At 40.4% G+C, this 27,180-nt stretch overlaps 1 protein-coding gene across 1 annotated transcript in view; it reads right to left on the bottom strand.

The window, feature by feature from the left end:
* Positions 1-27,180, bottom strand: part of LOC145396963 (uncharacterized) — a 301,105-nt gene that overhangs the window by 84,015 nt on the left and 189,910 nt on the right. Inside the window, exons 10-12 of the mRNA XM_080270195.1 lie at positions 21,051-21,208; positions 16,688-16,839; positions 14,963-14,979 (exon numbers count right to left, since the gene is read on the bottom strand). Coding sequence (XP_080126321.1) covers positions 14,963-14,979; positions 16,688-16,839; positions 21,051-21,208 — 327 coding nt within the window. The remainder of the gene's footprint in view (positions 1-14,962; positions 14,980-16,687; positions 16,840-21,050; positions 21,209-27,180) is intronic.

Here is a 27,180-nt window from a genome sequence, read left to right as displayed (position 1 = left end):
TAACTTAGCCTCTTTTCCTTCTCTGAATTACATTCCATGTTTCATCTGACATCCACTTTTTCCTTCTCGCTTTTCCCTTTTTCTTAATAGTAACCTTAGCACTCTCATGCAAAACCTCTTTTACCTCTCTCCACATTTGATTAATATCATTGTCTTCAGATTCCATCAAAGTCTGCAGGACTAGAAACTTGTTTCTACATTCGCACCGAAACTTTTCCCTCGTGCTATCATCACTTCTCAGCTCATCAAAATCATAATTATTACCTCCTGTACAATTACCATTAACGTTTCTCTTAAGTTTTATTTTAATCTTTGACACAACAAGTTGATGATCACTACCTATATCTGCCCCCCTCCTTACGCAAACATCTTGCAAATAACTCCTATGCCTTCTGCTAATTTCAATGTGGTCAATCTGGTTACAATATTTACCACATGGTGAAATCCAAGTAGTCTTAGGTATTTTTCTATGCTCAAAGATAGTTCCACCAATTATAAGGTCATTTGCCAAACAAAAGCTTGCAAGTCGCAAAACATTTTCGTTTCTTATACCAACACCCTCCTTACCCATACAATCTTCAAATCCATCCCTACTACTGCCAACAATCGCATTAAAATCACCAATGCAAGCTAACACATCATGTCTTGCCACTCTATTCACTACATCCTGCAGCTTCTCATAAAAGTCATCCTTCATTTCATCAGCAGCCTCATTTGTCGGAGCGTACCCTACAACCATGCTGATATTACCATGGTCAGATTTTAAGCGAGCATAAAGCAAGCGCTCATTAATTGGTTCAAACTCACATAGTGCCTTGCAAGTATCTCTACTCAGCAGTAAGCCTACTCCTTGGTAATGATTTCCATCACTCCTACCAGAAACCAACATAGTAATACCATCTTCCAAATTCATTTTATCAACTCCAAGCAACCTCGTTTCTGTCAGAGCACAAATATCCATCTTGTATTCCTTGAACACTGAAATAAGTTCTTCCATTTATATATAAATATAAATATATTAATATATATATATATATATATATATATATATCTATATATCTCTATTTTTTTTTTTTTTTGAGGGGAAGAAGGAACCAAAGGCAATGAGCCCGCAAAACTGTTCCTTCCAAGAGAAAAACAAAATACAAGAGAGAGCCAAATTCAAGATCTATTCATTTCGAGATGCCTGGACACACTGCGTTTGAAAGACTGGAGATCATAGGCAGCAGGAAATACAGACAGAGGAAGACAGTTCCAGAGTTGACCTGTTGCATAAATGAAGGACTGGGAGTAACGGTTAACTCTTGCATTAGAGAGTTGGACAGAAAAGGGGTGAGAGTTTGCTGCTTGGCGGGTGCTATGCGCCTGTCGTAGAAGTGGAGGAATGCATGCAGACAGTTCAGAGGAACAGTGACCACTGAAGTAGCGACAGAAAAAAGATAAAGATGCAACACTGCGGCGAAGAGACAGAGGTTGAAAGGAGTCAATCAGAGGAGGAGAGTTAATGAGACGAATAGCCTTTGACTCCACCCTATTGAGAAGAGCTGTATGTGGGGAGCCTTCCCACACATGAGAGTTGTACTCCTCACAGGGGCGGAAAAAAAACCCTGTAAAGAGTCAACAATTGTGCAGGGGCAAAGAAGGAGCGGAGTCAGCTTAGCACACCCAATCGCTTTGAAGAAGATTTTACAAATGATGTAATGTGGTCTTTCCAAGACAAGTCCTGAGCAAATGAAACCCCAAGCATGTTCAACGACGATGCAGAATTAAGTTGAGTATTATTAAACATAAGTGGGTATACCTGTGGAAGATTTTGTCGGGTTGATAGGTGCAAAAACTGAGTCTTTGATGCATTAAAAACAACCAGATTATTTTTACCCCAGTCAGAGATACGAGCCAAGTCAGACATTAGGTGTGCCATAGCCTCATCTCTTGCCTGTTGAAGTAACTGCTGAGATGGACGTTGTGGGAATCGAATGGAAAGGTGAAGGGTGGAGTCATCAGCGTATGAGTGGATAGGGTTAGATGTACAGCTTAGAAGGTCATTGATGAATAAAAGGAAGAGAGTTGGTGATAGGACAGAGCCCTGAGGAACACCACTGTTGATAGATCTAGGAGAAGAACGATAGCCGTCTACAATAGCTGCTATAAAACGACCAGAAAGGAAGCTAGAGATGAAGGTACAGATAGAAGGACAGAAACCGTAAGAGGGAAGTTTGGAAATTAAAGATTTATGCCAGGCTCGATCAAAAGCCTTTGAGATGTCAAGTGCAATGGCAAAGCTATCGCCAAAGTCCCGAAAGGAGGATGACCAGAAGTCTGAAAGGTAGATGAGAAGATCGCCTGTGGAGCGTCCCTGACGGAACCCATACTGACAATCAGAAAGAAGGTTGTGATAGGAAAGATGCTTTAAAATTTTTCTATTAAGAATAGACTCAAAAACTTTTGAGATATAGTATGTTATAGCAATTGGACGATAGTTAGAGGGTTGGGAATGGTCACCCTTCTTTGGAACCGGCTGAATGAGAGCAAACTTCCAGGAAGAAGGAAAGGTACAATTTGACAGACAAAGGCGAAAGAGTTTGCCTAGGCAGGGTGTAAGCACAGAAGCACAGTTCTTGGAACAACAGGAGGGACTCCATCGGGCCCATATGCCTTGTTAGTACTGAGGCCAGCAATGGCAGAAAATACATCAGCTGAAGAAATTTTAATGTTAGCCATGAGGAAGTCAGAGGGGGGAAGTGATGGAGGAACAGCACCAGAATCGTCTAAGGTAGAGTTGGAGGAGAAAGTCTGAGCGAAGAGATCTACTTTATCAGTAGAAGAAATAGCTCCACAGCCATCAGAGTAGAAAAGAGGAGGGAAGGATGATGAGGTAAAGTTGTTAGAAAGGTTTTTGGCAAGGTGCCAGAAGGAGCGGGAAGAGTTCGAGTTAAAAGAGTTGAGAGCATTTTGTACGGATGAAATTATTTTTAGCAGAGCGAAGAACAGACTTAGCACAATTCCGGTTATAAATGTATAAAAGATGTGATTCTGGGGTGGGTTGGCTCCGGTACCTTTTATAGGCCCTCTCCTTGTTGCAGACAGCATTAGAACAAGCGTGATTAAACCAAGGCTTTCGTGCATTAGTCAAAGGATGTGAGAAAGGAATGTTTGCTTCCATGCCCGAGAGAATAACCTCCATAATGGGCAAGGCTCACCCAGATGGTTCTTGGCCATGGAAACAATAATCATTCCAGGGAGAATCAAAGAAAGTACTGCCTGAAGGCCTCCCAATCTGCAGCTGCAAAGTGCCAGAGATGACGTTTTTCTCGAGGGTCCGCAGGCTGTACCGAAGCGATAGGACAGGTTAAGGTGATAAGGTTGTGATCGGAGGAGCCCAACGGAGAAAAAAGATTAACAGTGTAAGCAGAAGGATTAGTTGTAAGGAAAAGATCAAGTATGTTGGAGCTCTCTCCAAGGTGGACAGGGATACGGGTAGGGTGCTGTACAAGCTGCTCTAGGTCATATATATATATATATATATATATATATATATATATATGTTTATATATAAATATATATATATATGCATATATATATATTTATGTATATATATATATATATATATATATGTATATATTTATGTATATGTGTATATATATATATATATATATATATATATATATATATATATATATATATGCATATATGTATATATATATTGTTACGGAACAGAGAAAGATAATGTACACTTTAACCCGCGGCGTCCCGTCGACGTTCTTTTACGTCCACACGTTTTGTCACTGCCAATCCCATCGATGTACATAAACGCGAAAAAAAAAGCAAGGTCCCTAATTTGCAAAATTTTCAATTTTCGCGAGTCATTTTTGGTATGTATACACGTGACACCTTCCTCAACAAGATGCCAGGCAGAGACAATGCCTTACCCAGCATGACCTCCTCCCACCCCCCCTGCATGCCATTGTCTCAGCAATTCACCTGTTATCAATGACCTGGCCAGTATAGCCATGTCATGCCACGGTACGAAATTCAGGGCCAGAGTGATTCCCCAATCAATGACAATGTGGAGGACAAACTTTACATAGCATTAGAAGAAGAAACAGTTAGAAATGATGATCAGGTAATGTGGCAAAAAAAGGTCAGGTATTAGTGAGTGAAACAATGCTTATAATGCCTATATTACACTTATACTCAAATCACACAGCTGCTAGATGGTTGGAGACTTCCTGAGCACTCACAATAATAACAACTGTACAGGGGAGGACAGAGATGTGAACAAAATGAGGAGTAGATCTAAGTGGCAATGATGCAGAGACTGAGCTCATTATATAGGGGCCGGCAGAGCTTGATACAACTTGTAAGAAGGACGCGCAAATGAAGCCATGGGGACAAAGAGTTGACAATCCCGCTCTGAACAACAGAAAGAACGACTTACTCTATTATAACGGTAGAAGGGGGGGACTGAGGCAGAACACGCTCGTGATCAAACATGCAGCATACTGTGCGTTAAAATTACACAAAGGATGATGAAATCATAGGCTATGTAACACCTCCCCACAAAGAAAAAGAAATTTACAAAGGAAATTTCTTTTTACTCTAAAACAATCTGTCTGAAGTCTAGATAAGCAATCTGCAATAACATTTTCTTTCCCCTTGACATGTTGTATGTTTAATGAATACTCCTGAAGAAGTAAACTCCATCTTGTCAATCTCTGATTTTTATCTTTAAACTTACTAAGGAATATCAGTGGGTTATGATCGGTATAAAGGACTATGGGGTCAAAACCAGAACAAATAAAATGAAAAATGCTGTAAACCCAAAATCAAGGCCAAAAGCTCTTTCTCAATAGTTGAGTAGTTCTTTTGAGGTGGAGTGAACTTCTTACTGTAATAAGATACAGGGTGTTCAATACCCTGTTCATCCTCTTGCAGCAAAACAGCCCCAGCTCCTGTATCACTTGCATCAACAGCCATCTTAAAAGGCTTAGCAAAATTTGAAGCAGCGAGCACTGGCTGACTTAATAGGATAGATTTAAGTTTGTTGAAAGAGGATTCACAGTTATTGGTCCAGACAAATTTAACTCCCTTTTTCAGTAGGTCTGTAAGTGGTGATACAAGACTTGAAAAGTTAAGAACAAATCTCCTGTAATAACCTACCATTCCCAAAAATCTTTGTAGCTCTTTCCTACTTTTAGGTCTGGGAAGATCACTTATAACCTGAACCTTAGCTCCTGGTGGTGCAACATGTCCATCACCAATTACATACCCAAGGTACTGAATTTTAGCTTGACCAAACTCACACTTTGATAAATTAGCTACAAGATTAGCCTGAACCAAACGCTCAAGAAATTTACTGACATGGCATAGGTGATCTTTCCAGTTGTCACTGAAGATTAATACATCATCAATATAAACAACACACCCTGCCAAACCCTCTGTTACAACATTCATGAGCTTCTGAAATGTGGCTGGTGCATTCTTCATACCATATGGCATTACAGAACATGCAAAAGTCTTTCCTAGTGTTACAAAACATGAGATTTCCCTAGCACGTTCAGTCATAGGTACTTGCCAGTATCCCTTTAACAAATCAAACTTACTTATGTACCTAGCCTTTCCGATCTTGTCTATGCAATCTTCCACGCGAGGGAGAGGGTAAGTGTCTGTTTTAGTTATCTGATTAACACGTCTGTAGTCGATACAAAGCCGCTGTGACCCCCCTGGCTTAGGGACCAGAGTGACAGGAGAACTCCACTCGCTCTGACAGGGCTCAATCATCTTGTGGTCCAACAGGTAGCCAAGCTCCTTCAAGATGAGAGGAACTTTCACTGGGTTCACACGGTAAGGAGGCAATTTAATTGGCTTTGCGTCTCCAACATCGACATCATGCATCAACACAGTGGTTCTTCCTGGAGTGGCACGGAACACTTGCGGGTACTCCTGCAGTAATGCCGAAAACTCCTGCCTTTCCTCGGGAGGTAGATGAGAAAGCTTAGTCTGGAGATCATTCATGATATCAGGATTGTTCCCCAAACTATCACTAAGGCTCATTCTGCATGGGAGAGCTTCACTTGCAGACTCGGGTGGAACAGCTACAGTGCAGACTGGATTATTTTCGTCCCGCCTGTGATACAACTTTAGCATGTTGATGTGACAAAGTTGCTTGTTCTTTCTACGATCCGGTGTGGCGATGACATAGTTGACATCAATGAGTTTCTTCTCCACGAAATAAGGACCACTAAACTTGGCTTGAAGAGGTTGCCCATGCACCGGTAGCAGATTCAAAACCTGATCTCCTGGCTGAAAGTGGCGTAACCTGGACTTCTTATCATACCAAGTCTTCATCTTCTCCTGAGCAGCTCCTAAATTCTCTCTCGCCAGCTGTAAAGCAATGAATAGCCATTCTTTGAACTTCATCATATACTCCAGCAGGTTGACGTCATCTTCCTCCGACAGCCAGCATTCCTTGAGTAGCTTAAGGGGTCCTCTTACTTCATGGCCAAACAGTAGTTCAAAGGGTGAGAAGCCCAGTGATTCATAAAGCAGTGGACAGCCGTTCTTTGAACTTGATCACATACTCCAGCAGGTTGACGTCATCTTCCTCCAACAGCCAGCATTCCTTGAGTAGCTTAAGGGGTCCTCTTACTTCATGGCCAAACAGTAGTTCAAAGAGTGAGAAGCCCAGTGATTCATTTGGAGATTCTCTTGCGGCAAATACAACGAATGGAAGACCTTTATCCCAGTCTTTCTGATGTTCCAAACAGTATTTCTTGAGCATCGATTTGAGTGTTTGATGATATCTCTCCAACGCTCCTTGGGTCTGGGGATGGTAAGCTGAAGCCGTGATCTGGGTGATGCCCAACTCTTTCAGAGACTGCTTGAAAACGTTTGACATGAAATTACTTCCCCGGTCTGACTGTACCTCCTTGGGCAGACCAAACTTTGTGAAGAACCCTAGCATTTCCTTAACCACGTTCTTTGCTGAGCTATTTCTAAGTGGAATGGCTTCAGGATAACGAGTAGCCATATCAATCAGGGTCAACACATAAGAAAATCCTGAAGAAGTCTTAGGAAGAGGGCCCACAATATCCACCAACACACGGGTGAAAGGCGCCTCAAAAGGAGGAATGGGAACTAGAGGTGCAACCTTTTCAGTCTGATTACACTTCCCCACAACTTGACAGGTGTGACAAGACTTACAATACCAGGAAACATCCCTAAAGATACCTGGCCAGTAGAAGTGTTTCAAAATGCGTGCCACAGTCTTCCTCACTCCAAGGTGTCTTGCCAAACTGGAATCATGAGCCACTCTAATGATATCCTGCCTACAAACACGAGGGATGACAACTTGATGTACAACCTCCCATTCACAGTCGGCTGATGCTGTTGGGGGTCTCCACTTCCTCATAAGTACTCCTGACTTTATGTAATAACAAGTAGAAGCACCAGCTGACTCTTCCTCACTGCAAGCAGAGTTAGCTAGACCTTTCAACTCAGGGTCAGCAACCTGCAACTCAATCAACTCTTGACAAGACAAATTATCAACACTACGCGGTACTGCCTTATCTGGTGAGTGGTCCAAATTAGCAAGAAAAGTGTCAGCTAGGATAACATCATCATCATCATTATCCTCTAAATCACCAGTTATTTTAGACTTAGCCCTAGTGACAGCACATGCAGGGAACACATCAGGGACACCACAATCCTGGGACGCCGCCACCGGCTCACTAGACAACTGAGGAGCTGGACACACTTGACTTCCACCAATATCATTTCCAAGTAAGAAAGTTACACCTGACATTGGGAGTGTCGCAAGCAACCCAACCATAACGGAACTATTAGCAAAACCAGACTCTAAATTCACTCTGCACAGAGGGACAGAGAAGTAATTATTCCCTACACCTTGTAAGATTACAGTTTCATCAGAGGAATTAACATTAGAGCCTAGAACACTGGTCAGCATAAGGGATTGGCAAGCACCTGTATCACGATATATTTTAACTGATTTCCTGTCATTACTGTCCAGAGGACTGACGAAACCATCAGACAGGAAATTAGCACATGAACTCTTGAGAGTGTCACCCACGTTACTGCTCAAAAGAGGAGCTCCATCATGAGAATTTAAGTTACCCCTCAAAGCAGGTTCAGTTAACTCAGTTAAAGAATTCTGGGAACTCTCAAGAGTGGACACTAGACCAATTGACTGAATATTTAAAGACTCCTTTTTGTTCACATCACGCTGTCTCCTGAAACATTTCTCCGTAGTATGACCAAGCTTACTACAATAAGTACATTTACTTTTCTGAAATCTAGAGGTGAAGCTGGTATTTACTTCCTGAGAAACATCATCTTTATTCTCTTTCCCGTTACCAGTACTCTGAGTAGAGGCAACGTACTTACTCTCAGCTTTCCCTTTTTCTCTAGAATATCTCTTAGTGAGTGAGAACATATTCATCAGCTAAAACTGCAGCATCAGACAAATTATCTATTCTTTTCTCATCAAGATATAGGCTTACATCTTTACTAATACACCTCTTGAAGTCCTCCAGCAAAATCATCTGCTTAAATTTACCAAAATCAGAAACCACATTCTTAGAATTTAACCACTGCTCTAACAGATCTTCTTTGATTTTTGCATACACAACATGGGATTGCTTATCTTGCTTATAAGTTGTCCTAAATTTTACTCTATAAGCTTCAGGAAAAAAGCTCATAGGCCTTAAGAATCAAGCTCTTAACTACATCATAATTATCAGATTGATCCTGAGGCAAAGATGCATAAGTTACTTGAGCTTTACCGGTGAGAACAGTTTGAAGGAGTACTGGCCAATACTTTTTGGGCCAATTAAAACCTGTAGCTACCCTCTCAAACAACTGAAAATACTTTGTTAAATCAGATTCATTAAAAGGAGGGACAAGTTTAACATTTTTAGCCACATCAAAATCATCAGAGCTAGATGATCCAGTTCCACCTTGTTTCATGCGATACTCATGGTCTGCCTGAATCCTGGGAAGTTCAACTTGTGCCTCAGCCTCCTTAGCACGAGACTCCGCCTCCTTAGCATGAGCCTCCTGCAGGGCTAGCTGTAACTTAGCTAATTCAATCTGCGTTTGCTCATTTGGAGGAGTTACATTAAACAAGCTTTCATTAATCATGTCAACAATTTGATCTTTAGAATGATGAGAGCAAACAGCATTTCCCAATTGTTGAGCAACAAGCTTAAGTTCATTCTTTGTTCTGTTTTCTACATCCAACACTGTTTGCACATTTGACAAAAAATCTTTGGCTTCATCAAGTGTAGGAATAGTAGACATCATGAATAAGTAACAGTCACAAAATATCAAGCAATATCCTTGTGATAATATCCTGAATATCCTGATGAGAGGTCGCCAAATTTATGTTACGGAACAGAGAAAGATAATGTACACTTTAAGTGAGAATACTAAAAATCACTACTGTCCCGTACAGTTCCAGGTTCAAAACAAAAGAGGTAAAATTACAAGTTAAAGTTTAATGCTCAAACTAACAACAAAACATTCAGGACTCATAAGGATAATGTAATGGCAAAAAACAGGTTAAATATATGGTTAACTGCAATAGCCTCTATTAACACAAAATTAGCAAGAGTAAATTTATCTAAGTCAGCCCTGATAAATGAGAATACACTGGGTAATGCTCAGTTAATGCAAGATAAATTATTACAGATACAAAATATTATTACCACTGGCTAAAAAATATGAATTACAAAAACTTTACTAGGCCTACGAATCAACACCTTATGCTACACAGTACAAGGAAAAATGCAACAACACTTATACTCAAATCACACAGCTGCTAGATGGTTGGAGACTTCCTGAGAACTCACAATAATAACAACTGTACAGGGGAGGACAGAGATGTGAACAAAATGAGGAGTAGATCTAAGTGGCAATGATGCAGAGACTGAGCTCATTATATAGGGGCCGGCAGAGCTTGATACAACTTGTAAGAAGGACGCGCAAATGAAGCCATGGGGACAAAGAGTTGACAATCCCGCTCTGAACAACAGAAAGAACGACTTACTCTATTATAACGGTAGAAGAGGGGGACTGAGGCAGAACACGCTCGTGATCAAACATGCAGCATACTGTGCGTTAAAATTACACAAAGGATGATGAAATCATAGGCTATGTAACAATATATATATATATATATACTGTGTATATATATAAATGAAATGAGTTACTTGAGAGGAGCATGTGGAGTGACAGGTTGATGAATGAAGAAGTGAAGGAACGCTGTGGGGTGGATGTGGATGTGGTTGAGAAGATTAGGAGAAATACAGTGAGGTGGTTTGGACATGTGAAGAGAATGGAGAATTAAAGACTGACTAAGAGGGTGTATGTAGGTGAGGTGGAGGGTGGGGGTGGGAGAGGGAGACCGATGATGAGGTGGAGGGATGGAGTTGAGAGGTATATGAGGGAGGGGGGGGTGAGTTGGGGGGAGGGTAGTCAAATGGTGGGTGACAGAGCGACTTGGAGGCGTTTTGTCTGCGGCCACCCTTTGCGGGATTAGGGCGTCGGGCTATATATATATATATATATATATATATATATATATATATATATATATATATATATATATATATGAGAGTAGCCACCATATGCAGAACAAACTAATAAATGCATAACACTGAAAATGTCACTTTTCTCAAGATCAGTGTTATAAAACCCTTGTTCGAAAGGGGTGTTTTGCGTTTGATTCAGTTTGTCTGTCTGTCTTAAGAAGATTATGTTAAACAGTTGAACAAAATAACTTCAAAGCTCACATAATAACTTAGGATCATTACCATTACAGGTAAGGTTTTTAATATTTTGGCATTTTTGGCCGAAAATGATCAATAAACAAGTGCCACATTCTCGTGAGGCTTTTACACCTGTATTGACAGGCTTAGACCGGTCTTATTGCTGCTTTGGCCAGACAGTTAGACCTGTACAACCTGGTCAAAATCAGTCCTGCCCCAGAAGCTAGCCTAGGCCAGACCAGTCTGCATACAAACGTTTGCGCGTCAGCAACAGCGAAGAAGGAGGCTAGGAGCGTCCGTGCCATCTGTAAACATCGATGGTCAAATATGGCGGACTTGGGAATAAGCTTTGTTTTAAATTAATTTTTTAATGCTAGTATAAGCCCGTAATCACCCAAGAAGGGAATCAAATATATCTCACCATGAAGAAGAGACTTTGTATTACTCTAGAATACACCGAATAAGAGTATTAAAGCATTAAATGGATGAATTATAATTCGAGGGGAAGCAGAACGATAGCTCAAAATTTGTTGAAAGAATACAAGCTCAGTCATCTTCAACTTTAAATGTACCGTATTCTGTGAACCTTTAAGGCAGATTTCAGCCCAAAATTGTTTGGGAATTCGGCAAGAATCTTCCATTTCTTACCATACTGACATTCTTCTAGGCCACTCCCAATCACTGTTGCAGCCAGTAGGAGGCTTGAACTGGATCAGAGCAACATTAGCCTGTTCTCGCGACCACTTATCAGTCCAGATCGGTCTAAACCGGTTCAAAGCGGCCCACGAAAACGCAGCTAAGGTCTAAGCTTCATGTATTCATTGTGGTACAGGAAAGGGTTATGGATTCATTTCTGAAAACAATTGGTCTAAAACTAAGGCCTAAGGGAAGATCAAGGCTATGCACTTAAATTCAAAAAGTTTTCATTGGATTTTGACCAACCATGGTGGAAGGATTTCCGTTCAACCCAGAATGAAGCGATTGTTTTTTCAAAAGAATAGACTAAAGCTAAAGGTCAGAGGGCAAAGTCACGTTATACACTTTTGATCCGAATGTATCAAATATGGAAGATGGATTGATGACAAGGTAAGGATGAAGTTAGTCGGTTTTGAAAGTAGTCAGCCAAACGCCAAGGGAACTGGGCTGCGTCAAAGGTTAAACCTTAAAACGATGGTAAGATGCATGTGTTGTACTCTGTGAGTATCTTTTCTTGCCAAACTTGGCTCAAATGAGCACCCCTAAATATATTAAGCTCCTGGTCACAAAAAGACAATGATCCCCGTCCCCTCATATATAAGTCCCCTCATATATATATATATATATATATATATATATATATGTATTTTATGTGTCCAACTGTGGGCAAAGGCTTCAGGGCCTATATCTCGGGGGCAGTAGCCTATCCCAAGGCCCAGTAGTCCTCCTACACCTCCACATGTCACCACTTCGGTGCTAACACCCACCGTCCATATTGAATACATGCTAGGGCTGTCTCATACAGGACTGGTGTATTGGTATTAGTGGGGGTTCTCTTATGACATGTCGGCGGGTCATCTGGTATATCTGGAAAGTCTGCTTGTATGAAATTCAAATCCTTAAACTGTTCCCTGCCCCAGTCGGGATTCGAACCTGGGTCCATCAGGACTGCAGGCCGCCTCTCTACCGATTCAGCCACTGCCTCCCCCATGTATATATATATATATATATATATATATATATATATATATATATATATACAGTGGAGTCTCTTTTATCCGAAAATCATAGGACTTTCAAAGTTTCGTTTAATCGATTTTTTTCCAGATAAAAGATACTGTAATAATATGTAGGATACAAGGGAACAGTACTGTACTCACCTATCACCCATTTCTGGTGATGTCTAGCCCACCACCACCACCAGCATTCCAAAAGCCACTCAACCATCACCAAAACACTTAATACACTATAGTAACTGCTCTTTTGTAACTGTAATAGAAACTGTAAACTTAAATAGATCTTCACTCAAATAAACTTAAATAAACATTCACCAAAACAGTTATGTCATTCGCTATAAGCAATTCGAACAAATAAAGTCTTAAACACTCGCTCTGGTGACTAGCAAAGCAATCGTAAACTAAAGCTAATGGCGCAAAACAAGCCCGCCATGTTTGAATTTTCGGATAGATTTCAGATTTTTGCGGTTAATTGAAATGAGAACGTTTTAGTAAAACTTACGGTTAATGGCATATTATGGTTAAAAGAATTTTGGATAGAAGCGACTCCACTATATATATATATATATATATATATATATATATATATATATGTATGTATATTTACACAGAGTATTGAGCATCTTGCTTCTGCAGACTGCATGGGATCTTCATCATGGCCCCTGGGTGTCCAAGAACATTACATTCTGTTCACTTTAACCCTCTCGTCGTCGATGACGCGTAGCGAGTCTTTTGGGCCTTTCCGCAACTATCTGCGATGACGCGTTTTACGTCCTCAAATCACAAAAACTTACGTCAAAGTAAAAGTTTTCGGCCGATCTGCGTCATTTTTGGAAGCATCCTAGTTCCCGCGCCTCTCGCCAAAAGTAATGACTTGGCAACCTCGGGGCCCGAGATGCGCGGCAGCACGGACAAGATGATTAGTAACACGTCAGCTGTCAGGCAGGAAGGTAGCGCGCGGCTGGAGTTTTAAATTTTACTCTCTCTACCCTGTCCCGGGACTCGCGTCACATTTCATTGTACCAATAGTGCTTGTGTGTCATTTTTGGGCACTATTGTGATTAGGTTTTGTGTTTGTAATAGGGAATTAGGTTTTGGTGAATCAATTGTGCCTGTTATTCTACCATTGGCCCAACGAAGATACTGGTAAGGCTACCCTGTTTATTGGCGTTTCCCAGCAACTATGCTGCCTCTTCTCTGCACCCAATGTGAGTATTCAACATTTGAATAAGAGTGATGATAGTGATACAGGTGAATGTAGTGTGCAACAGCAAGTGAGGAAAAACATGGTGAAACGTTTAGCTTAGCTGAGGGAGGTGGGAAACCGCTTGACGACACCGCGTTGTTAAGAACGGAATATTTTCCAAGGTGTGCATGAAGTCCTTGTTTTATGCTGATATATGGTGGATAGAGTTATTGTGCAATAGATAGGAGTATAGTGCAATGAGTGTATGTGATGAAATAATGGCTAGGGCAGGAGTCAGTTTCGCATTACAGCCAGGGCAAGCCGTTGTAAGTAGAGGAAATACAGTAGGTTTTTATAGGGATATTTGCTTTTATCATATTGTTATATTTATTCCGTATGCTTTCTGTGTGAAATAAAGCATGAGTGTTATTGGTAGGTTTATCGTATGCTTGTGTGGATGAATGTAAACACTTCACCACATGATCATCAAAAAATATCGTCTGCAAAACCTTAGGTATCGCAGATGTGACATACAGAGCACGATCAGGAACTGTTGTGATGAAAATATAATGTATGTTTCATAAAATGATGGATTTCATTAAGTGTATTGTGAAAATATCATAAACACTGCAGCGTTTTCTCTGCTACACCTTATGGGACAGGTAAGTGTCACGTATATCTCTTTTGGTGAAATGTACTGTGTTTCCTACGTATTGATAAACTGGGCTATGTTTTATGTGAAAAGAAAGTGATAAAGTGACGCACGTCCTCGTAAGGAACACTTGCATATATATATATATATATATATATATATATATATATATATATATATATATATATATATCGTTTGGTGAAATGTACTGTGTTTCCTATGTATTGATAAACTGGGCTATGTTTTATGTGAAAAGAAAGTGAAAAAGTGGCGCACGTTCTCGTAAGGAATAGCAAGTTTTGTTCACCTGAGTTAGCACAAAGATAGCGAAATGCAACACGAGGTTAGGTACAAGTACATACAAACACATACACATGCACACACACATACACATACACACACATACACATGCACACACATACACAGACACACACATGCACACACACATACACATACACACAGACATGCACACACACACACACACACACACACACACACACACATATACACACAGATACACACACACACACACACACATCCGCATACCCACACACACACACACACACACACACACACACACACACACACACATTACAAAACTCCTCTCCCAACCGATGAGGTCCTGCAGGAAGATCATCGCCTCTGGAGAAGTACGATATATATATATTTTTTTATCTTTTTACCTCTTTCTGTCAGTATATTTACATGTACATATATGTTGTTATTTACCTCAACACAAATGACAGGGAAATAAGTTCTGTTTCTGTTGCTAGCAACAGGTTTTGTGTTCATGTGTGGTTTCCGAGAGGACTAAAAACTAAAAAGAAGTAATTATATAAGACAGTTGTTGGCATAAAATCGAAGAAACCGTAGCTAGCAAGCATAAAACATGTTCGCGCGCTAAGGGAAAATACTGTAAGTCAGAGTGGCTGCCGGCAGTTCAGTGTGCGGCAAAATACACCATAGTTTATTGCAATTTTCTCGAGAACTATAAGGCCTGGGATTACCGTACTTGTCTTAAATGAAAGCCAATGAAATTCTGCATCGGATAATGAAATAAAAACCTATTGCTCTCGCTGAAAATTTGCCACAAAATCTCTCCAATTATAAAAGTTGTACTGTGTCGAACCAGAGTTTTTACTTTATCGCTTATTACTCGAAGACCATACCTCGTATCAAACTGGGACACCCGGCATTCGAAAGCTAATAAAATTCTCTTTCGATTGATGGTATAACATATAGAGATTGATTCGTAAACTTTCGACTTATGATGTTGGGAATTGAAATCGGCATCACGAATGTTTCTCAGCATCCTAACTTCTGTATAGCGTTTTTTTTTTTTTTTTTTTTTTTTTTTGCTTATCGTGTAGAACAAACATCAGCGAGTACCATATGTGGCTATGATGGGAAAATAAATATTTTTGGGTGGTGAAAATAAGCCGAGAATACACATTTTTGGAGCGCGCGGCCGCGGGGGGTGGGGGGGAGATTGTCGCACCCGCGGAAACTTAAAAACTTATGTGAGAGAGAGGGGGTTAACTAGCCATAAATGTATAATCCTTCTATTTTGAGTGATGAGCTGTAGCAGGAGACAAACAACTGAATAGTGATAATTGCTAAGAAGTGCAATGGCAAGGATGAACTGCCATAGTCTTGTCTTATTTTGCATTTGTGTTAAAGGAAGTGCTCAGCAAATGGATGCAACACTTTGCCAAGTTAAATTATATGAACTAAAGTTCTAAAAACTTTCTACATGACTCTGGACACATATATGGATACATGGCCACCATGATATCGGTTTCCAACTTAAAGTATCCTGCTTTGTTAACTTCTTAGTACTTCTTAGGCATCGTACTAGGCATCGTTCTGTAAATATTTGTTGTTCTTACATAATACCAGTCTGTATAGCCGAGTAAGTCCACTGATGCAAGGAAGCAATTGCTTTTGGGATGCCGTCCAGTAAGGTACAATACAGTATATACACCGTATATTGAACCGGCATCTTCTTGTGGAAGAAGTGCTTCACCAGGGTCGGATCAAATCACGTCTTCACAGTGAGGTGCAGCAAAATATAAGGAAGTTTGGTTCCCGGGTAAATTCTGAAGCTGTTTCGTTCCACCCAGGGTGCACAGCGCTACCACGTGTAGGCTCCTTGTCAGGACCTCTGTAAACAATGTTCCCAGTTATCTTCAGTATATTAATCCTTTCGTGATGTTAGAAGGAAACATTTTATTGAACTTAAATGTATAAAAATACTTTATAATAAGAAATTGTCTACAAACATCAAGAACACTATAAAAGTCAGTCATAGGTAACTACACTATGTTGTAAGTTGCGAGAATATACAAACCTTCGAGCTGAGCCTCGAGCCAGGCAATAGAGAAGTGGCCCACTGAGCACGAATCCCACCACGAAAGCCTGCCACGTGTCTTCTCTGAAGGGCCACAAAGGGGCCTGCCATTGGGGTAGCGGTGGTGGCACCCTCATGATGACACAGATCATCTACGCAACCCATGTGACATTATATCATCAACGACACCCATGCAAACTCTTTCATTCAAATCTCCTATCAGGTATACAGTGTCTTCTTGGACACATATTCTGTAATTCTGCACAGCCGTTACCATTACCTGTCTTTAACTATTTTCAAATTATATTTTTCTTTATGCAAGGCAGAAGGAACCAAAGACCAGGAGCCAGCAAACCGTTTCTCCCAAGAAAAAAAAAACAAAGACAAAACAAAAGAGAGCCAAATTTAAGATCCGTTCATTTCGAGTTGCCTGGACACACTGCATTTGAAAGACTGGAGCTCATAGGAAGTAGGAAATACAGACAGAGGGAGACAGTTCCAGAGTTGACCTGTTGCATTATGAAGGACTGGGAGTAATGGTAAACTCATGCATTAGAAAGCTGGACAGAAAAGGGATGAGAGTTTGATGCTAGATGGGTGCTACGCACCTGTCGTAGAGGAGGAAGGATACGAACAGACAGTTCAGAGGAGAAGTGACCACTGAAGTAGCGATAGAAAAGAGATAAAGATGTAACAGTGCAGCGAAAAGACAGAGGTTGAAGGTAGCCAGTAAGAGGGACAGAGTTAATGTGACGAAAAGCCTTTGACTTCACCCTATTGAGAAGAGCTGTATGTGGGGAGCCTCCCCACACATAAGAGTTGTACTCTATACAGGGGCGAATAAAACCCGTGTATAAAGTCAACAACTGTGCAATGATGAAGAAGGCATGGAGTCAGCTTAGCACACTTAATCTCTTGGAAACAGATTTTACAAGAGATGTGATATGATCCTTCAAATATAAGTGCCGAGAAAATGAAACCCCAAGTATGTTTAAAGATGATGCAAGTTTAAGCTGGATAAAATAAAACATTAGTGAGTACAACAAGTTTACTTTCATCCTAGTCTGAGAGATGAGCCAAGTCAGACATTAGGTGTGCCATTGCCTCATCCTTGTTTGTTGAAGTAAATGCTGAGATGGACGTTGCAAGAACTGAATGGAATGGTGAAGGGTGGAATCATCAGCATGTAAGTGGATAGGATTAGATGTACAACTTAGATGGTCATTGATGAATAAAACCAAGAGAGCTTGTGATATGACAGAACCATGAGAAACACTGCAATTGATAGATCTAGGAGAAGAAAGATGGCCGTCTACAACAGCAGCTATAGGACGACCAGAAAGGAAGCTATAGATGAAGGCACAGATAGAAGGATAGAAAGTGTAAGAGGGCATGTTGGTAATTAAAGATGTATGCCAGACTCGATCGAAAGCATTTGAAATGTCAAGTGCAATGGCAAAGCTTTCGCCAAAGTCCCGAAAAAAGGATGAGCAGGAACCTGAAATGTCTGTGAGAAGATTGCCAGTGTAGCGTCCCTGATGGAACCCATACTGAAGATCAGAAAGGTCATGATAGGAATGATGACTTAAAATGTTTCTTTTAAGAATAGACTCGAAAACTTTTGAGACGCAGGATGTTAAAGCAACTCGGCGATAATTTGAGAGTTGGGAATGGTCACCCTTTTTTGGGACTGGCTGGATGAAAGCAAACTTCCAGGAAGAAGGAAAGGTACAAGTTGACAGACAAAAGCGAAAGAGTTTACCTAGGCAGGATGTTAGCACATAACCACAGGTCTTCAGGACAACAGGAGGGACTCCATCAGGCCCATATGCCTTGTTAGTATTCAGGCCTGTGATGGCAGAAAATACATCATCTGAAGAAATTTTTATGTCAGCCAAGATGAAGTCAGAGGAAGGAAGTGATGAAGGAACAGCACTGGAATCGTCTAAGGTGGAATGGGAGGAGAAAGTCTGTATGAAGAGATCTGCTTTATCCGTAGAAGAAATAGCTACAGAGCCATCAGAAGAGAAAAGAGGAGGGAAGGATGATGAGGTAAAGTTGTTAGAGAGGTTTTTGGCAAGGTGCCAGAAGGAGCGGGAAGAATTCGAGTCGGAGAGTTGAGAGCATTTAGTATGGATGAAATTATTTTTAGCAGAGCGAAGAACAAACTTAGCATGATTCCAGGCAGAAACATAAAAAGATGTGATTCAGGGGTGGGTTGGCTATGATACCTTTTATAGGCCCTCTCCTTGTTATGGACTGCATGAGAACAAGCGTGATTAAAGTAAGGCTTTCTTGCATTAGTCAAAGAATATGAGAAAGGATTGTATGTTTCCATGCCCGAGAGAATAACATCTATAAACAGCTGGGCACTCTCAGATGGCTCCCGGCCATGAAAGCAATAATCATTCCAGGGAAAACCAAAGAAGTACTGCCTGAGGGCCTCCGAATCAGCAGCTCCAAAGTGCCACAACCGACTTTTCTTTGGAGGGTCCACAGGCTGTACCGGAGAGATAGGAGAGGTAATGGCAATAAGGTTGTGCTTGGAGGAGCCCAATCGAGAGGCAAGATTAACAGTGTAAGCAGAAGGAATAGTTGTCAGGAAGAGGTCAAGTATGTTCGAACTCACTCCAAGGCGGTTAGGGATATGGGTAGAGAACTGTACAAGCTGCACGTCATTAATGATAGAAAAGATGTAGGCTTGTTTACCAGGTGTATCAGTGAAAGGAGAGGAGAGTCAAAGGTGGTGGTGAAAATTGAAATCTCCTAGAATGGAGATTTCAAAGAAAGGAGAAATGGATAGGATGTGTTCCATTGCAGAAGATAGTCGACGTGTTTTTCATAGTACAATTAGGGGATAAGTAAACAGCACAGATATAATTAGTCACAGAATAACAGTAAAGCCGAAGCCAGAGAGTAGAGAATTCAGAGGAATCAAGTTCAGGAACACGAGAGCAAGATTAGTCGTAGTGTAAATATACACAACAGCCACCTTTGGATATGAAATGAGTATAGAGAAAGTAGGAGGATGCAGGAAAGTGTTTGCTATCAGTTGCCTCAGACAGCTGAGTCTCAGTTAAGAAGAAAAGATGAGGTTTAGAGGAGGAAAGGTAGTTTTCAACACCACAGAGGGAAAGAGGAAAGGCCGAGAATGTTGCAGAAATGAAGAAGTGAGTCAGACAGTGGTTCCAGGTAGCTCGTTGAGCCGTCACCGGGAGAGGAGCGGATGGTGGGGGCATTTATGGTCCCCTTTCCTCCCCTGAGGACTTTGAGGCTTGGTTATTAGTCGTCATTTTTCTTTTTAATTTTGAAAAGCAAGTGCAGTGTGTAATGTGCATGTAGTTTTGTGTTGACAGTTAGAGAAACTTGTACTGAAGAGCATGCTGGCCTACTCTCTGTCAGTGAAACACTGAGAAAGTTCAGCAAACTGGGATGGTCAGGAACTAGCCCCTTCTGCTGATGCAACGGGAGCTCCAGTTCTCCCTGTCATCAACTTTCCAACTACCTTGGGAATACTGCCCTGCTCGACTGGTGCTACAGTGTATTCCATGGCGCATGCTTGGTAAATTATGGACGGCTTTTCACTATCGCATACTAGAAGAGACATACACGCATTCGGAGTATAATATTGTTCATGATCACAAATAATGCTGGGCAATTCATCATATTCCACTACCTTTCATCACTTTTTTGTCGACGAGATTGCACACCTGATGATTCTATGCCATCCTTGTATTTAAAGATGTAGAATTTAAAATTAGCACAGTATAGTGATGGAATTTTTATAATATTTATAGATACTGGGTACCTTCTTAAGTCTTGGAAAGATATTTGGGAGTGACAAAGGTAGATCTTTTTTGAGACTGAGCGGATGATAGGCAGTGGAAATTATATTATTAAATTGTGTCATAAGCAGAAATTAATAATGTAAAATAACAACAATAAGGTAATGTAGATTATAAAAAAAATGTGTAGTAAATGGTTTACCCAATCAGTACAGCATTATTGAAAACATACACTCTGGTATATAAACCAAAGCCTAGTTTCTCTAAGGATTCGCATTTTCTCATCAAAAATAGAGTAACTTTTAATATATGATTCCAGAAAGACAGAGATGTATTACTTGTACTGTTAAGGACAATAATGTATTTAAGCTTTATACCCGAGCTGTTACGAAACTGTTAAAGATTGTTGGGCTTTAAAGTCTGCATCACTCAGTTAAAAATATCAGTATCATTAACCGTTATCCGTACTTTTAGTTATGAAGTAATTCATAGTTTATGTCCGCAACTAAACCTACATGTAAGAAAGTTTTTATGAGAATAAAGTACAGTAATTAAGCAAATGCATGATGGTTACTTACACTTTGGTGGAAAGGTGTACTAAAATGCTGATGATCTCTGCGACCCCACAGGCTAGTGATGAAGATATTGGCAATAGCAATATCGGCGGCGCCACTTCCGAGCATGCCAACAATGCCATTCCAGGATCCATTGGGCAGCAGCTCACCCCACACCTCCCCTACAACACAGGCCAAATGTACTGTACACGCAAGCAAGGCAATAATATTATACGAATACGAAATTGAGTCATAATTAATTATGCAGTGTGTGTGTGTGTGTGTGTGTGTGTGTGTGTGTGTGTGTGTGTGTGTGTGTGTGTGTGTGTGTGTGTGTGTGTGTGTGTGTGTGTGTGTGTGTGTTTTCCATACTTGTAGTTTTGACTGAAAATTAATGTTCGATATGAGCAGAGAAAAGTTATTATTATTATTATTATTATTATTATTATTGGTAGTAGTAGTATAAGAAGTAGTAGTGTTAGTCTTCACTTAGTGTAAGCCTCGCTGAAAAGACTCTTAAGCGAACTGTATACCACAAAAAAGGTCCCAGTAAGGTGCATAAATAACCAAGAACTAATTACTAACTAATATACATACATTAACTTCAGTTTATAAATCCAGAACACTCTCTGTGCCCTCAATATCATTAGGAAGAGTATTTCCGGATCTGGTGATTGACGGAATAAAGTATTGGTATGTATTATATATACATAATACGAGAAAATGTCTGAGTATTCATGCATGATGAATAGTTGGTCACATATACTAGCTGAAAAAGTGGTGGAAGCGTAGTATGAAAATGATAATGGGCATTAAGAAAAATGTCTTGCGATAATGATGGTGATGATAACGATTCATCCATCTTCGCCTGAGGAATGGACACGGGCAGAAGAAACCCATCAGAGAAATGGGCGTGGTGTGAACTGGAAAGGGGGGGGGGGTTCGCTACATGCACAGGGGAAAAATTGCTAAGAAGGGGGAGGGAGGTAGGAAGAAAATAAATGGAGAAGTAAAGCAGCAGGAGAGAGTTGAATGGTTTCTATTGCAGTGTGGGCACGAGAGATGTGTCTGATGAGACTGCCACAGACGGCTGAGCGGAGAGTGGCAGTGGCAGGGGAGTCTAGAATATTGTGTAGTAAGGGCCATTCATCGAGTGTGGACAAGAGGTGGGTGGGGGTTGAGGCAGTTGATCTGGGAGTGGCATGGGTAGCCGAGTCAGAGTCGGTGGAGGTGGGCAACAAGTGAGTGAGGTACCAGCGGTGGGAGTGTGAGTGGCTTGTATGCCATGGCTCTGGCGAGCCAGGGGGTGGAGTACAAGCCCTCAGTTCGGAGATTTTCGTGATCTGCAATGCTGAGTTCGTGCACACGTCGTCTTGCTGCTCGCGTTATTTTGGAGAGGCTGGACATAAGGGGGAACGTGGTCCACGGTAGGATGGTCCCGGATCTGGCTGTGGAGTCAGCACGCTCGTTGCCTGAAATGCCGACGTGGCTGGGAAGCCAATACAGGAGGATCTCACCCCTCCGGCAAGAGATGGAATCGGCCACAGCATGGAGGTCAGCAGGTTCATGTTGTCAGCGAAGTGACATGCTCAGAGACCCTGTATGGACGAGAGCGACTCTGTGTGGATGATGATGAGCTTATGTTAGAGCGGTAGCGCATGTCGGAGGGCGCCAAGAATGGCAACGAGCTCTCATATGTGGTGGCTCCCGTGGGGAACCGCCAGGTCTTGACATGACCCTCACTGATGAATGCGGCACTTGCAGATCGGTCAGGTGAGACCAATCCATCTGTGTAATACTCCTGAGTGTCCGGAGTCAAGAACGAGGAGATCTCATGATGGCGTCTTGTCGGAGGAGAGCTGGATTGAAAGCTCTGGGACTGGTGGATAAGGGGGTGATGCACTGGATGGTGGGGGGCCGCCAGGGCGGGGGAAAGGGAGTAGGCATCATAGCGGCGATCTGGACCTTCATTGAAGGCATGGGAGAGGCCCAGTTCATGAATAATGTTGGCAAGGAGGTGGACCCAGTCCTTTCATGGGTCCGGGTTGGGTGGTCTTCCTACAGTTCAAGAGATGAAAAGTTGAAAATATAAAAAGGACAACGATGTTCAGGATTTAGATTCAGATCAAGTAACAGAAACCCAGAAGCCCAACGTTAGAATCGGGAGCAGAGAGCCAGACAGGATAGCAGTAACCAAATAAAGGCAATAAAATAACAAAAACAAACGAACAATGGCACAATTTCAATAGTTTTTAAATATTATCTTCAGAGGACAATCCCATGAGATACTGATGAAGCAACTAAGCATATATGTGCCTCAAAAGTGAGTTTTTTTCATCAGAGGTGAAACCCAGCAACTTAGCTGAAGGGCATGAATTGATAAAAAGAGTTTTGTTACTTACAGTTTCAGGATGGAAAGGCAGGAGTGTCCTGCATCTACTTACAATAAGAGTAAGTTGTTGCAGGATTTAAGTTCATACACTAAACGTACAAAAGTGAGTTGTTGTAGAATTTAGCTTCATACACTACATGTACAAACAGAGTTCGTTATGCCACATGTAAATTATTAATTACTTATCCATTGTTTAATAGAAAGACAAAATACAAAATGGATGGATATACCTTTAACCATTAAATTTTTTAAAATGGCAAGTTACGCTTAGGAATTCACCAACGCTTAGGTTGTGGGTATATCAAAGGTCATGTGACTGACTTCCAACCAGCTAAAGTGACTACGCCATGCCACCGATTTTATGGTAATTGTAAATGAGTATAGAAACTAATTTTCCAAAGGTCCGACCATGGTGGGTTAAACTGTAAATCGAGGGATTGACCAATGAGTTAAAGGAAAACTGGCTAGGTATCCCGCCCTCTCCCCCCCCCCCTTCTTTTTCTGAAGCGACGTTGTCTCCACACAGTAATATTGGTGAATGAATAACGTTAAGGTTCGAGCTTGTACATTCATAGTTTCAGAAACATAGTAAGTTATATCTGTTGCTTAATAATGCTAGTTAAAAGTAGCCAGTGGTGTTGTTCGTGGTCCTTAGGAAGACATTTAGCAATATTTGCTCTTCAGACAAGTACAACTGACACGAGTTCCGACTGGTCCACCAGGTCGCAGGATATGGCTAACGTTGCAACAACGTGTGTGTGTGTGTGTGTGTGTGTGTGTGTGTTCTTACCTAATTGTACCTTTACAGGAATGAGTCAAGCTCGTACTGTCCCGTGTCCTAACAATTTTTATCGTACATGTCCTTAAATCTATGAATTGTTTTGGCACACACTATTTCAGTCGGTAGTGCATTCCACTGATCAACTGCCTTATTTGGGAAACCAAATTTCCTAATGTCCCTATCGCCTCAATTTTTATGCATATTTTGCAGTGTCCTATTGCTGATGCATCCCCATAGGATATGGAATCATTTATGTCTATTTTATCCTTCCCTGATATGCATTTATATAGCATAATCATGTCTCCTCTTTTCCTTCTCTCCTGTAGTGTAGGTGGATTCAGTTTTTCTAGTCTTTCTTCATAGCTTAGATCCCTTAAGCTTGATAACCATCTTGCAGCGGCCCTTTGAACTTTTTCAATCTTATATGTTTTTTGAGATGAGGACTCTAGACTACTGACGCATACTCCAGGGTTGGTCTTATGAATGATGTTATTATCCTTCTTAGCATGTCTTCATTTATGTACGTGAATGCTATTCTCATATTTTCAGGCAGTGTATACATGTTCCGTAACTTCTCACTGATGTGGTCAGCCGGAGATAGTCTATTATTGATAACCATACCCAGGTCCTTCTTTCTTTCTGATGTGTGTAGGGTTTTACTTTCTAATTTATAATCCCAATCAAGTCTTTTTCCACTTTTACCATACTTGATTACATGACACTTGTCCACACTGAATGATATTTGGCATGTATTACTCCATTCATGAAGTTTATTTAATTCTTCTTGTATCTCTTTACAAGAGTCTCCGTTAGTGATTCTTCTTTGTATCTTTGCATCATCAGCAAACATATTTAGATAGCTTTCATTTCCAGTGTTGCTATCTATGTCATTTATATACACTAAAAACATAATTGGTGCCAGCACTGAGCCCTGTGGAACTCTGCTAGTTACTTCCCTCCATGATGAGTAATTTCCGCTTAGTACTGTTCTCATTTCCCTTTTTCTGAGAAAATCTTGCATCCAACAGTACAGTTTGCCTCGGATTCCTCCTTGATGATATACTTTCCACAAGAGTCTTTGGTGCAGTACTCTGTCAAATGCTTTCTTGAAATCTAAATAGACACTGTCCATCAATCCTTCTCTGTTCTGTAATGTTTCTGTTACTCTGCCATAGTAGCTCAACAAATTATTAACACATAATTTTCCCTTTTTGAAACCAGACTGTCTTTCTGTTATCATATTGTGTTCTAGATGATTTAAACAAACTTTTCTTATCAGCTTTTCTAATCCCTTGCTTACAACACTGGTTAGTAACACTGGTCAGTAGCTGAGTGGACTTTGTCTTTTCCCTTTCTTGAATAAGGGAACAATGCATTCTTCCAGATATCAGGTTATTTACCTTGTCCCAAGGATTCCTTGAATATTGAAGATGATGGTTTACTTAACTCCTTTGCACATCCATGTAGCACCCAACAAAAATTTCATCAGGACCATTTGCTTTTTCATTTGTCTATTTTACTTAACTTCCCCTGTAATTCCTTTTCTGATATTTGTACATCTGGTAATATGTGAGGGCATGCATGTTCCATATCATCCCTCTCAAAATTATTTTCTTCTGTAAAAACCGATTGGAAATTCTTATTTAGTGTTTCACAAATATCCTTCTCTTGTGTATATGTGATCCCTTCATCCGTAATGGATTGCATTTTGTCTTTTACTTTGGATTTGCTTCAGATGTAGCTGTAAAATAACTTCAGTTGATGACTACTTTTATTTATGAAGCCTTCCTCAAACTGTCTTTGGGCTTCCCTACTTATTCTTGTATAATCGTTTCTTGCCTGTTTATAATTTTTATATGCCCTCCCATTATTGTGTCTTCTGTATCTGTTCCACAACAAATCTTCTTTTCTTTTGATTTTTTACAAATTTTTATTAAACCATTTCTTTATTTCCTTTCTGTTTTTTTTTTTTTTTTTTTTGCGCTGTGGGATGTGCTTTTGGATTCCTATTTCATAAAGTTCACAGAATTTTTTACATAACATTTAAATCTTGTTCTCCAAGCTCCTTTTCCCAATCTGCTTCTGAGAAGTACTTCTTTAAGTCATGGTAGTTTCCTTTATGTATATATATATATATATATATATATATATATATAATTTAGGCTTTTTTTGTAACTTTCAGTGCTGTTAACTATGTCATATGTAATCCTGATGTTGTAATTTAGTACTGCATGGTCGCTTTTGCCGACTGGAGGGTGATACATTAAATTGTCAATATCGTTTTCTTGCCTAGTAAATATATGATCTAGTACTGATGGTACATCAAGTCCTCTTTTTCTGGTGCTTTCCCTTACATGTTGTGGTTGGAAAAATTTCCTGCACGAGATCCAGGAGCTTTTGGTCCCAACAGCTTTCTTGGCTTCATCTAGAGCATTCTAATTTATATTTGTATTAAAATATCCTGTTAGTATAATTATTTCCAATTTCTCCTTCATTCTGTGTAGTAATGTTCTTAAACCCTGAATTGTACTCTCTGCCAGATCCTCATATTCGCCTCTTTCCCAAGTGTTTGATCTGGGTGGCATGTATAACTTCGCTACAATTACTTTCCCTTTTAGATTTTTCTTTGTTAATATTATAATTCCTTCTCTTTTTTATAAGTTCCCATCTCTTCTCCATATACTGTATTCTCCGAAGTTTAGGATGTCGTTTGATGTCCTCAGTGATAATTTTGTTTCAGTTAGGCATATAGTATGTAGTTCATTTTCTCTGATGTAATCATTCTTCTCTAATTGGATACCATTCCATCTACATTTGAGTACATCAACTTAATAATATTGTTTACATACTTGTCATGCCTTGGGTCTACTACCCTCCTCCTCTTTATTCCCTCCTGGTTATGTATCACTTTCGAACCTGCAATCCAATTACTTTGTAAAAAAAAAAAATGTATTCTTCTCCTCTGATCTTCCCTCGTTCTT

Source organism: Coenobita brevimanus, chromosome 40, assembly GCF_032717465.1.
Source record: "Coenobita brevimanus isolate Jiangsu-jjx chromosome 40, ASM3271746v2, whole genome shotgun sequence".
NCBI classification, from domain to species: domain Eukaryota; kingdom Metazoa; phylum Arthropoda; class Malacostraca; order Decapoda; family Coenobitidae; genus Coenobita; species Coenobita brevimanus.
This window is presented reverse-complemented; position numbering and strand designations above follow the sequence as displayed.